The sequence below is a fragment of the Clinocottus analis genome, unplaced genomic scaffold, assembly GCF_023055335.1.
Source record: "Clinocottus analis isolate CAN_PGR_092001 unplaced genomic scaffold, fCliAna1.0.p SCAF_3, whole genome shotgun sequence".
In the NCBI taxonomy this organism is placed as follows: Eukaryota; Metazoa; Chordata; class Actinopteri; order Perciformes; family Cottidae; genus Clinocottus; species Clinocottus analis.
The window spans coordinates 8876862-8891023 of NW_027176042.1; the positions used below are offsets into that span (position 1 = coordinate 8876862).

A 14162-nucleotide genomic window follows, 5' to 3' on the forward strand; every position below is an offset into this window, starting at 1 on the left:
CAGGATGTCTGTGATGCCAGATCTTACTGGAACAGAATCCAAGAGCTCCCAGTTCGGCCCCAGCACTTATTTGTGAGGGTCTGCCATCATCACTTAGCAATGGAAATAATTAGCTTTCAAAAAAGACTTGTTCAGATGGCAAACCTCACAGATTGCTTTCCCTCTTTCCAAACTTGACACAGCACATCGAGCACTGCTGAGTCGCGTTCCCTCTAATGAGGCCGCCATAGAAAACGTGCAAGATACAGACGTAAACCGCGCACGCCCCCTGCACCAAGACGAACCAGCATCAACTGTCTTATCTCCGTCATGGTTTGAAGTCCACACAAACAATCACAACGGAAGATGGGGCGAGAAAGTTCATGTTAATGTCTATGAGCCACTTTGCAAAAGGCCTATGGTGTGGACCTGATGATGAACCAAGCACAGGAGAAAAGCTGTAAAGCTTGAGGTGGTCACACAGCTGACAGCAGCATTCTTCACAGGTTCTGCACACTTTTTATAGCCCAGATAATACAACAGGGAACAAGAGAAATGCAGAGAGGGGGGTGATGGCTGGCTTGATTCTGTGGATCTTGTGGACTCTCTGCGCTGCGAAATGTGGCCTCACACACACACACATTTTGACAACGTAAGCTGGGCTCACTCTCTCTATATCCAAGGCCCCACCACGCAGGGATTAACTTTTGTTCTTGGCTGGATGAAAAAAGAGAAAACTTTATGATGTTTATTTCCCTCTGGTTTTATTTGACTCCGGTTTTGTAGTGAGGGAGGGAGGGGGAGAGTGTACTCACTGTGTGACGTCTGTTTACAGCACTGGGAGTTGCTACTGTATGTTGGTAAGATGTTTGTGTGGTTTATCTGTGATTGACGGATTGCTTGTCTCCGCTGGCTGTTTCTTCGACTGAAGATGCAGTCATTTGCTCCTCTGCCACACGGCTGAAGGCAGAATACATAAAAGTGGGCAAAAGAGAGGAAAACACGCCTGCTTCGTCTGTTGGGCTGTTTTGGTCTGCTTCTAATATCTTATGTGGCATCCGGAGTGATTATTGGTGGTTTTTCAGAAATAGGGGGAACGACCCGGATCATTTATGTTGCAATGCTACGCCAAAAATGATGCACACATAAAGAATGTTGCATCCATGTTGCAGGACCATGTTCAGGATCGGATCAGCAGCAACGCAGAGGACTTCTTACAGAATGCTGACCTCTAGTGGAGAAAGCAACCAAAGACGTAGCAGCGACAAGGCAAAACATGTATGCGTTGAAATCAACCGCAAATAGCAGGGTTTGCATGAATTCTTATATTTACTTGAAGTCCACAGCATGAGAACAAATCTATAAACAAATAAATATTTTAATTTATAACACTATCTCAAAGACATTGTGTCAGACATGCAAGCAACGGGGTGATGTCAGATTGTCTTCAGCAGATTGTGGTCGACCACTGCGCCTGACAGAAGTGTGATCCAAAATATACAGAACAATCAATGCATTGCAAAAGGATTAAAAGTGAATGACATACCTTAACGTAAATACACATGGGCTCTGCTGCTGTAACAGTACACTATTTTGTAGGTAGTAAAAGAACGCTAATTTGCCACTGAATTACACGGACTCTGTGCTTATTTTGACACCTTTCAATGTCGATACTGTAAAGTCTAGTTTATGGTTCTGCGTCAGGTCGACGGCGTCGCTGCGCCTGGAGCCACGCTGTTGACGCAGACCCCTACGCCGTAAACCTAGTTTATGATTCTGCGTCACGTCGACGCCGTACCTACGCCGTCGACGTGACGCCGTCGTTGAGCATTCGAAGTTCTGCGTCGAGGGACCGCGTTGCTCTGCAGTTCGCCGCCATGCCACCAGGTGTGTGTGGCTGTGTGGCTGTGTGGTTTCAGGGGTTTTAGAGTCGGAGCTCATCCAAATTGATGCACAAATGCTTATATTGCAAATGTTGAAAAACAAAAGCAACTGCCGGAAATTACATTCTGAGTGGACAAATCACAGCGCTTGCGATCCGGCGTCAACGAGATGCGTAGTTAGGATTTTTTGCAGGTGCACGTCAGGCTACGGCGTAGGGGTGTGTCACTTGACGCAGAAGCATAAACTAGGCTTAACGCGCTGCCCGCTGGCAAATCCACGTCTACGCAGCTTCGACGCAGCTGTGCATTGACTTTGCGTGTAATCTCGACGCGTTCGGTATGAACACACCATTAGCGTCAGTTAATGTGAACAAACCAGTGTAATGCCTATTAGCTTCTCATGGACATGTAGCTCATTTTATTTATCTAGCTAACCAGCTGGTGCTACAAAACATGCATTATCAGTCAGCGGTGTAAAATAACATAGGAACTAAATTTCTGTGAAATACTTTTAAGATGACTTTGAGTCTGGGAGCTCAAACTTTACTCTGCTGTTGTTGCAAATGTCTCCAACATGGCGGCCAGAGGGTGCGCTATATGCCAGCTGAAGGCATCGTACCGGCCTTCCACTGCCTGACAAACAGCAGGCAACAAACTTTGTTGCAGACGCTTTGCGGTAGGAAACAAAGCCAAGGTTTTTTTGTGGTCTTGCTGTAAGCACCAATACCCTTTTAAAGTCGAGAGGAAGGGTAGTGGATCAGGAAGAGAGTGAGCCAGAGTCTTCAACATCTGTGGAGTCGTTTTCGTCAGCAGACTCTGTGAGGGCGGGGTAAGGCCGCGGCTGGTCCAGGTTGACGTAGGTGACATTCAGACTGATGTAGTGCTCTCCCTCCAGGCCGGACAGGATGGTGGAGACGGCCAACACCAACGTGGCAAAGCTGGGCCTCAACTCTGGATCAGGGTCCCAGCACTGCAGGATAATGCTATACCTGGAAGAAAAAAAACATGGACAGAGTCTGAGTCCAATCAAAAGGGGAAATAGCCAACTACGTCTACTATATTATCAGTTCACAAATTAAAATAATCTATAATTACTTTCACATTTAGTTATCACATTCACGATCTGGTTGGTGGATTTTGTTCATTTTGGGTGGAACCACGTACGCTCACTCCATTTACATGAAGCTAAGCTAGCCGTCTGTTGGCTGTAGATTCATATTTAGTGTACAGACATGTAAGTGGTATCAATCTTCTCCTATAACTTTCGTCACAAAAGCAAATAAGAACTTTCTAACCACCCCTTCAATATCCTATGTTGGTGCTCCACATGTATCCCTTGGTGAGACTTTTTTAATTATGACAGAACAGTTGATTTATTCTCCATCAACCTTTAAGTTGGTGTGCAAAAGCATCCAGTAAATCCAATGGGATTTATCATTAAAACAGCAAAGACATGTTGTCTTTTCGCTGTAAAGTCAGATCACTGTGTGTGTATGTGCATGTGTAACATACACATTAACTCCCAAACTGCATTGTTTAACTGTGTTGGAATACCAAGTAGTGGACAATTTACGGGTTTCACACTACTGAGTGACCATACGGACATCTTGTTATTACTACTCGGACTTTGTTCTTCCGTCTTATTGTTGTAATTCTGTGTTAGCATTGTTGCGGTATTTGAACCAAAGCGTCCATTAATTATGTGAAGTTTTACAATGAATGTATGCAAAAGTATTACTTAGACTATTTAACAAAGTGTGCAACATAATGCTATTACTCCCACTACTTACAAAGGGGCCGGGCAGTACTGGGGCTGGGGAAGCCTCCTGCCCTTCAGTAAATAATGTGTTATGTCATATGGGTCCACCTCTGGGTAGGGGCTCGCTCCTCTGGTCAGCATCTCCCACATCAGGACACCAAAGGACCACTGCGTCCGCAGGGGCAAAGGTTACACACATGTTGAGAAAAGTGTAAAAACACTTTGCAACTTTATAGCAGCGAAATGGAGCCATTTGTGTCTCACACTAATGTGTCCCATTATTGTAATGAATGCAGGTGTACAGTGTTGTGCTGTAAAAGCAATACAGAAGATGTATGCATGACACAACCATGAGGCAATCAATAAAAAAGCGAGAGCAGTGTTTACCAAACTCATTGGCTTGTGACCCCATAAAACCAAAGCCATGTCGACATTCAACGACACACCATTACAGATACACTTATATTACATATTACACATATATACATGGTAATATTACACATATATACATGGTAATATATAGCATTTAAATTGCAACCAGTTGGGTAGATGTCGAGGACAGCAGATGACCGTAAATATATTATTGGATTATATTAACATGGTGATAATGGACATTAAACGACAACAATTTAGTGAACCGGACACACAATTACTTCACACTCCATATTTCACAATCTACATATAATACATGTGTCAGATCTCCCTGCACCAGTTCTTCATTATAATGAGGAAGATCTCCATTTACTCACCACATCAGACTTGGAGGTGAATTTCTGTGTCTGCAGGCTCTCGATGGCCATCCACTTGACGGGCAGCTTAGCCTTCCTGTGGTCCTGAACACTGTAGTACTCCTTATCAAACACATCTCTGGCCATGCCAAAGTCCGCCACCTTGACTGTATACGACTCGTCCAGCCTAAAGACAGAAAAAACAACCTTATAGTTTTGCTGAATTGTGATGTAATGTTACTCAGCCAAAATGTGTGCTACATTTAGCGTCGGGAGATGTTTATCTCCCGACGCTAAATCCAAGAGAAACCCAGGCCCTATGGCAGCGAATAAACTGATGATTTCTCTGCGCATCTCAGTGACTCACATGCAATTGCGTGCAGCGAGATCTCGGTGCACAAACTTCTTCTGAGCCAAATACTCCATCCCCTTTGTAACCTGCAGCCCGAAGCCAATCAGATCCTTGACGGTGGGGTTCTGAACAAATCCCACGAACACATTACAAAACAAAAATTTTAAACAGTTGGAGAAACTTAATTATATATATATATATATATATATATATATATATATATATATATATATATATATATATATATATATATGTATATATATATATATATATATATATATATATATATATATATATATATATATATATATATATATATATATATATATATATATACATATATATATAAAAGATAGAAGAATGGCTGTATATGCATCAAATTATGAATTTGCTCTCTGTTTTAATGTAGGTGTCACACCCTCTTCTCGCAGCGTATGAAGTGTCGCAGGTCACCGTGTTTCATGTACGGTAGCACCACTAGAGGGAGCCCCTCCTGTGGCAGGAGGATGCCCAGCAGAGACAGCACATTAATGTGGTGGAAACCCTTCATTATGATACCTTCCTTCAAAAACTGCTCCACCTCCTCCACATCTGTTATTCCTGATGACACACACACACACACACACACACACACACACACACACACACACACACACACACACACACACACACACACACACACACGCTATTATGGACTCAGATCTAAAGGAAGAAAGCCACTGGAATACCAATAATCAATAATGAGTCGACTGGTTAGATGTTACTCACTGTTCAAAGACTTGACAGCACAGTGAATTTCTCTGTTGTTGTGGTCTTTGAAGTAGCCATGATAGACAGTGCCAAAATGACCTACGGGAGAAAAAAATATATATAGTGACACATGAATTATATTTCCCAGGATAAAGCTCACACAAAAAGTATATTTGTTACACATAGGGGCAATGGGGCTCCTCACCCTTCCCTATAATCCGGTGGTGCTGCACAATGAGCATCTCAGCGGGAATCAGAACATCCTTCACCTCTTCTAGCAGCTCCGGCCTAAAGCTGGAGATGGAGATCTTCTCTGGAGGCATGAGGGGAGTTAGGGTGGGATCTATGCTGCTTGCAGCGTAGCTCCGGCTGGGGTACACCTGCGGGGTGGGAGGACTCTGGGACACTGCTGCTAAAAGTCCAGAGAGAGAGGGGTTTCATATTAACTGATAGTTATGAAGGCATGTGTGTCAGACGTAAACTATACAGTATTACAGTGCAGTATGCTAAGTGCTCAACTAGCCTGTCACCTCTCCTGTAGTCCCCAACGGGCGACATCTCCACATTATTTGTATGGGAGAGGCTAGCAATGCGTGCTAAGTGGCTCTCCACTCTGAAGGCTGAAAAACATTTCACAAGACTTTTTTAATCATCAACTGCAGGACATGTACATCCCGTGCAACACTGGGGTGTTCTGGTTGAAAGACTTCTGTAATTCATCCCAAATTCCCACCCACAGCTAGATCCAGTTGCACAAACAGGTCTGACCAAGGTGCACCTAAGAGAGAGAGAAGCACCCACCTTTCTTCTTCTTCCTCAAGTGTTTCATAACAACGAAGGCCAGCACCGCCCCGGCCACCAGAGCCGCCAAGATCCCCAGAACAATGCCCACCATGTAGTGGTTGCTGACCTTCATCACCGTACCGACGTTGTGGACCTGTCCATTGATGGAGATCTAAAGAACAGAGTTCATCAGACACACAGTGCTAAAGTAATAGAAACAGCTTGCATGCAGAAGTGCCGAAGTGTCCAAATTTCCTAGGTTTATGCATAGAAAAAAAAAAAGTTGAAATTTATTTTGCTTTATGTCTTTTTTTGTTGCATTATTTGCCTGGCTGTGTGGCTGCTTGACAATGTACAAGCCTGGTTGGTGATCACTGGACAGTCACATGCGAGCGGCCTGGCGCTGTCAGTCAGTATCAATCATCAATCATCTCTTTACCTTCACCGGCAGGCCCTCGCCGGGGATGGTCATGTTCTTGGGGATCCTGCAGGTGATCTCATTATCCAGGACTTTAGCATCACAATCAACGCCCGCCACCGTCATAATGATGGTCATACAGGAGCTCACCAGATTCAGCTTTTGATGCTGTGCACAGGGAGGTCAAATCGAGACACGAGAAAAACACAAGTTATTTAGAAATCTATAATGAATAGGACACATCCTCATTTAATTTGTCATTAAATCAAAAGTGAATACCCTCAGGGCAATCGCTTACGTGTAGTGACACTTCGTCAAACCCGGGGTACAAATTCAGCACGTGTCCCTCTGTTTCAAAAGGAATGGGCTCGCCGTAGGGGTGGTAGGAGAACTCTTTCTTCCAAAGTCCCAACGCTCCGTCCATGTCAAAAGAAAGCTCTCCTTCCTCCGTCTCATCCCTGGGGAACGCCGGAGAGACACACTCCATCCTTGTTGGTAAGGATTTACCGATGCACTCCTGAATCAAGACAGTGTGATCACACTTCAGTGGAAGGCCCGCGCAGACTGACTTCACAGAATTGTGCTTTTGAATGAGTCTACTGTGCATTACGATGAACACCGTACCCTCGACACAGGTTTCAAGTGGCTCTCATTGGGTTTAAAGCGGATGATGGTACGGTAAACAGAATCCAGGTTCTCCCCCCCGATTACAATCTTTGACCCCCTGCAATTCAGACAGACGGTAAGGCATGTTTCCATAATGTCAGGGGGGGTAAGATTGATTCCTGTTACAGCTGAATTTGCAATTTGATAAAGCTGAGAAAAGGTGGCGGTCTCACTGGCTGACCTGTCGAAGCTGCAGTCAGGCAGGACGGCTGTAATCATCGGGTTTTCCTTGTAGTAAAACACCTTTGTGGTGAGGACGGGGGACTTGTCGATGAAAACACTCAGAGGGACGTCCCTCACCTCTGAGATGGGCTGCGACAGACAGATGATGGAGGACACATTGCCTTTGGCCCCTGTGACTCTGTAGAGAGACAGAAGTATGAGAATTGTATGCCTGTCAAAGATTTTTCATGTTGCATGGTACAATCAGATAATATAGTTCAGCTCTGAGTCAATACAGGGGTAGAGTCACATCTCGGGGTTAGCCTGTGGTTTCCTACACCATAATTATTCCAAGCACAATTTGAGGGTACTGTAATGAAAATATATGTGTTTCAAGACCTCTTTATAGGACAGGGCATGTCGTTAAGAGTGACTTTTCTGGTCTTCCCGGCGTCCAAGTGCGGCCCAGTCACTGTGATGAGTGTGCCCCCAACGCGAGGCCCATAGTTGGGTTGGATTTCTGTGATGTTTGGAATCTGAAAGGACAGTTTATTTGAGTATTTTGGTCAAACAAATTAACAAATAAGCGGTCCCCTAGATTAAGTAGTATTTAAAAGTATGTAGAGCTTGTGTGTTGTAATGAGGATATCAGTAGACAATAGCAGCAAAGATTACCACAAATGTGAATCCTGGCATTTCTGCCTTTCCGTCAATAGAGTAGCGTCCCTCCACCTTGCCCTCATGCACCTCCACTGTAACGTTAACTGGTTTGGACAGCTCAGTGGGCCCAAAGCGAATTTTACACACCAAGCTGAGGACCAGTGACAAATACAATTTTAAGGTGAAAAAACTGTTGGACTTTAAACTCCGTCAGGATACTAAAGTTGTTACATGTGTTAAGATGTGTAACCCTTTTTAGCCACTCGACTTGGGAAGTTTAATAGATTTCAACAAAGCTAACGACATTCCCATCAGCTGTATTTTATGTTTTGTGCTAATTAGCAATGTTAGCTCAAAGTCAACTACACATGGATTCTGGCGGTAATTTAACACATAAGTAACATCAGTTTGCGTCATAGGGCACATAGCAAGTTTTGTTAGCCCCTCAAAGTCTAGACACATTTTTCTCCACAAACAGAAGCCTCAATAGACCAAATCCCGGTGCAGGAAAGTAATGGTCTTTTATTGCGTTTTAAATTTCTTAGAAGGCTTCTTGAAAGAAAAATACATGCCTTTTCTTTTTACAAAATTCCGAGGGCACATGTTCCACCACATTTCTACAATGGATTGGACTTGTGACCAAAACAGGGCCTGCACAGGATACTCACTGTGTGTTGTTGCTTTTGCCCGGAAGCACAGTGCACGGAGTCTGTCCCAGTCGCACCTGGTGGGTTCGGGAAGTGATGGTAGGTCTCACGGGAGACTGGAACTCCCAGCCGCACACCGTGAGCTCTGTCTGACCGTCAGGCGGAGCAGCCCTTGGAAAGAACTGCGTCAAAATAGCAGAACACACGGTGCCACCTTGAAATTAAATGTTTTCACTTGTTGCACGAAGAGACGTGTCTATTCCGGAATACGGAACAAACCTCACCCCAGTGATCCCCGGCGGGCAGGACTCGTTCCTCCACCGACTGTGACACTCGCTCTCCCAGGAGCACACTCCGGAGCACCAGCCACAGCCCATGAACTTCGGGGCTGTCAGGCACATGGCACAAGTCAGGAAGTGTTGACAGCCCGGCCCTCTCTGGGGCACCTGGATCATCTTAAACAGAAGAATTTAAAGGTCACATATTCAATCGTGTGGCCTTGTAGCACTTCATTATTAATGTGGCTATTACTATAACATGTAAACTGATACTGGGCCTCGTTCAGCAGACAGTTCCACGGGCTAAGAGGAAGTCCAACACTGCTCTAATCCAAATAATGCACAGAAATAACCCATGTGATTACTGATGTCGACGTTTCTGCAAACTGCAAAAGTCCCATCAAGTTTATCGATTTGCTTTAGCCCCTTGTTCGTTCACAGGGTGACAGGGATTATAATCTGTCCCAGCATACACTGGGCAGACAGTACAACATCATAGGACCAATGGCAGTCCTAACTCATTTGTAATTGTAATGTACCCTAAGCTCCTGATCAAATGACATACATTCACGTTGATATAGATTATATATATATATATATATATATATATATATATATATATATATATATATATATATATATATATATATATATATATATATATATATACACACATATGCTCTTGTACCTTGTCTCCAACTACAAAGAGAAGATACTCTGATGAGTAAACAGCGGCAGTGGACGTAACCCTCTGGTTCTCTACCAAGGAGTAATTGGCAAAGATAATAGGGCTGGATCTTGTCAATACAAGCTGTCAACACAGACACAATGTATGATTATTAGTAGTGGACCGTATACAATAGTCAAGTGGACAGATACCAAACATGGCCGTGTACCTGCAGCAGGCGTCCAGTCGAGGTGCCAATATGGGCTACGGTCTTGTTCTCTATGGTTGTGACCAGCAAAGATGTGAGCAGGACGTCTGTCATCTGCCTGTTGAAGAGGTCCACTCTGTAGTAGGGCTTCGACAGCATAGTAGGATGGTCTCTGCATGTGGCATTGTTCTCCATGCTCTAGGCAACCGGCAGCAAGAGGACATGAAAGTGAGACAATGAGATGGAAAGTGAGGCAGAAAATACACTTAGCATTATCAGACATGTTTGAACAAGATGGTCTACAACAGGCGGCAAAGGCTTTCAGGTACAGAAAAGCAGAAAAATAATCAACACTCTTTAAACTGCATGTTTGGATGTTATAGAGATGAACATATTATGGTCCAAAATAGCTTGACAGCTTATTCATGCTCTTTGAAGAGTTCCACATCCAGAGACAATGATTGTTCTCTTTGTTTTTAAGCGTACAGCTGTAGTGAGACGGGCCCAGCTGTTTGCTTGCGAAGAGGACAAGCTACGAGCTGCACTGGTCACCAGGGAAATCACGAGTTCCTGGCACACCAGGAGCACAAGGTGAATCTGTCGTTGTAATGTCATCATTTTGTCATTCAAGAGGCCATGATAAATTATTATGTGCCGCGCTACTGACAGTGGGATTGCCTTGTAGATACAGACACACAACAGGGCGGATCTCTGTTTGATTAGAGGGAGTCATCGGGTAAACACAGGTTAATATCTTCGGGGCATGCTATAACAACAAAGAAATTATATTTCTATTAAATTGTGTTCCTGTCATATAGATGGGAAAGCAGGTCATAGGGATATTACATTTTTCAAATTAAGTGGATGCGAAGAATATAGGGAGACATGCATCCACTATGCCCTTGTCTGATGTGAATCTTGACACAAAACACAATTTTAAAAAAGTAATTACTTGGGAAGCTTAAGGACACATGACTATGACATAGAGACCAAGTATGAACAAGAATATCCAGAGTAGGATATATTAGCATATGTACAACGAAACTTAAACACTTTTTCATATTTCAGTGAGAGCCCAGAAGCTGAAAGAGGTCGGTGAGCTACAGAATCACACGCTCCTATGGACAAATGTATTATTTTACATTATTCAATTAAATAATCCTTCAAAGTCTAAATAATTTGGAGCAGAGAAGTGTTGTCTTTGTAAGGTACAGATGATCTTGTCGGCACTAAATGTGTTTTGGTCTGGAGAGAAAAGGAAAAAACAGGATTTCCGATTGTTGGACAATCCCACTGGCAGGTCACTCTTTCAGATCTGTGGCCAAAAACAACAAAACAGAAGAGGCCCCAGGAGGAAGGTTCACCCGTTCCCTGAAACCAAAACCAATATTAATTTCTCAGCTTTTTGTTCTACGAACAACTGAGGTCCCGTGACAGAGTTGCTTCTGAGTCACAACATTTACTTTCTTACTGCGAGTTGACGCAACATCTGAAATATAAAGTTATGGAAATTTACTTAATCAGTTATGGAAATTTACTTAATTCTCAAACTGGCTGTGACATCAGGAATAGGAAGACGCTCTCCTATCCGCCAACGCAGAATAACTTAAGATAAAAAAAAACGACATTGTGGGAAAAATGCATGGTTTCTGGATATTTTTAAAAACAGTTTTCCCAAGAGTATTAACGCAATAAACCAATGCAGTCTTCATCTCAGAGGTTTAAAAATGTACATCCAAATGCTCACCATGGCCTTAACAGGCTACTGTGCACCATCAGAGTCATGACTGACATGAGATCCAATCTTTTTATAACACATTTTTTAATACCCTCTTCCTGTCTGGCCTGAGAAATTCACTCAACTGACGCAGCCCTCAACTAAAACTCCCACCTGGCCCTGTCCAACTTTTCTTCCAACAGACTTCTTTCACCCTTAGTTTTTCATTAAAAAAAAGCAGTTTGTATCCCTGATTTCTGGGAATTATCAGTGAGTGCTCATTGAATGCTGATGCGGTTTTGGTTGCATTCCTCTGCCTGCTGGGATGCAAATTACCTTTATGGCATGTAAATAAAAAAAAGTGTCCTTTTCACGGGCATGCGATCCAGAAGACTTGTCTCATGATGAAGAGGATTAGGCCAATGGAAAAGTTTTTCTCTAATAATGTCTACAAAGCATGACGAAGGTTGAATGCTTGTCAAGATGCATTTTTAACCAAAACCATTACATCTGAGGCACTCCTGATTATGTTTTTTTACCATTTGGATATCATCTGTCCTTGTACATGTGCAAACGTGCTGCCGTGGAGCCTATTTTCTCCACTCCCCACACAATTTCCCTACGTCAGTGTTGGAATGCACGCTGAGAGAAGCGTGCACATTCCTCAAGTTCATTTGATTGACATTTATATGATCCGTGAACTGCCTCAATTGTGTTTAATCGTTCTGCTTCCACAGGTTTTCTGTAGAGGGACTTTCATTCCCTGACTTACCTGACCCTTTAAGAAGGAGTAGTGCACATCACCTATTATTCATGTATACAGTTGATTGTTAGTGGAAAAGTGCATATTCAGTGGCAGTTCTTTTTTATTTTCAACTGCAGTTTCTGCGCAGGTGTCACCCACTTGATGTTTCTTTTGACATGACGGTAAATGGATGTTGATAAGAATGTCCCAACTCAGTCAACCATGAAGCAGTAACAATTGTGATGGTTGCATGGCTTCCTGCCAAGTACTCTGACAGCCTGCAGGTTTGAGTGTTGAAGAGTGTGCCCAGTCAAATTATACAAGTCCATAAAACTTTTATATATATATATATATATATATATATATATATATATATATATATATATATATATATATATATAGATAGATAGATATAGATATAGATATAGATATATATATATATATATATATATATATATATATATATAGATAGATAGATAGACGGACGGCCTCACCTCATGTGGACAGCTCTCACAGGGCTGGAAATGGCAGAGCCCTCTGGAGAGCTGCTCTGGCCCGGACTCACAGCAGTCATCCACCCCATCCACAATGGCTTTGTTCACGTTGTCAATCGGGAAGGCACAAAGGGCCGAGTCGTGTTCCGTCAACCCGTTGTCATTAGTGACAGCAAAAACCCCGTAGAGGATATCATCCTCCTCCTCTGCCCCCAACTCCTCTGCCAGCTCCTTGCCTGCCTTGCCAAAGTGTGCTGCCTGGACCACGTTGTACACCACGTCCTTATAGGGCTCGCTGGCTGCGTTTCTCCTCCGGCGCTTCGGCTCAAACCGACACTCCAGGATCACCTCGCGGTACCTCTTCATCTCCCACTCGTTCCGCGGGAGACGGCCTAAGCGAGTCTGAAACGGAGAGGAGTCCTGTTCGGGAATCTCTCTCTGAACTGAGAGGAAGTAGACGAACTCCTGAGTGAAAAAGCTGTAGACATATTCGATGTTGTATGTCCGCCGCAAGCCCGGAAGGACAGTCAGGCCACGCACGTCGCTGTAGAAGCCATCTTCTGTGGCCAGTGGTCGACGCACCGATATAGACTTCCTTGCGTAACGCTGGGTCACGCTTTCATTGACAGTGGTGGCAACGAAGAAGTAGACGGTCTGACCCTCCTCGACCATTGTAACTTTGGTACCAAGAGGGCTAGCCAAACAGTCGGGACAGTAGGCAGCGGAGTTCGAATCCTTTCTGAACAAACACTTCGAAAGGGAAGGCGACTCTCCATTGGGGTTTAGTTGGTGGAAATAGCAAACACCATACTGAGAACTTCCACAAGAGTATAGAGACATAAAAAGAGTATCCAACAGCAAGACCTGATTGTTTGTGTCCTCCAGGAAGTTGGGATCCTTGTCAATGTTGCACAAATTGCATACGTGACACTCTGGGCTTCCCACCGGCCCAGTGCGAAGCTCCCACACCTTCTCCAAGCTTCTATTGACAGCTTCAATCACATTCTGAGAGGCAACATACACCTCCTGGTAGAGCGAGTTGTTGACTATGTTCTGGATGGCACCCCGGGCCTGGAAGAAGGGCATGGTGTAAACCACAGAGAAGTTGACAGGGCTGGGGGCAAGCGAGGGACAGTTGGCCTGGGCAATGGCCAGTAGAGTATGGACCCAGACACATGTCCCCCACTGTGTGGTCCAGTGGACCATCTCCACTCCGGGGTGCAAAAGCACAGACAACGTGGGGTTACCTCCAGGTCTGATGTCGGG

The 14162-nt window shown here is 44.0% G+C and overlaps 1 protein-coding gene across 1 annotated transcript; it reads right to left on the reverse strand.

Annotated features, from left to right (window-relative positions):
- Nucleotides 1–1326: 1326 nt before the first annotated feature.
- mst1rb (macrophage stimulating 1 receptor b) lies at nt 1327–14102 on the reverse strand. The gene is made up of 20 exons (XM_068594264.1): nt 12897–14102; nt 9962–10138; nt 9754–9876; nt 9072–9242; nt 8809–8969; nt 8156–8291; nt 7880–8016; nt 7500–7679; nt 7277–7376; nt 6951–7169; nt 6674–6820; nt 6253–6406; nt 5982–6071; nt 5657–5860; nt 5470–5550; nt 5120–5301; nt 4717–4826; nt 4371–4536; nt 3653–3789; nt 1327–2851 (listed from the first exon to the last, which is right to left on the reverse strand). The coding sequence occupies exons 1-20, from the start codon at nt 14100–14102 to the stop codon at nt 2620–2622; spliced, it is 4113 nt and encodes a 1370-aa protein (XP_068450365.1). The 3' UTR covers nt 1327–2619.
- Nucleotides 14103–14162: the final 60 nt, after the last annotated feature.

Coding starts and splice junctions, on each gene's coding strand:
- mst1rb (XM_068594264.1), bottom strand. CDS start 14,102: ATGGTCCACTGGACCACACAGTGGGGGACATGTGTCTGGGTCCATACT. Junction 7,377..7,499: donor CCTGACTGCAGCTTCGACAG/GTCAGCCAGTGA, acceptor TCTGAATTGCAG/GGGGTCAAAGATTGTAATCG. Junction 4,827..5,119: donor TCATACGCTGCGAGAAGAGG/GTGTGACACCTA, acceptor GGATTTGTTCAG/AACCCCACCGTCAAGGATCT.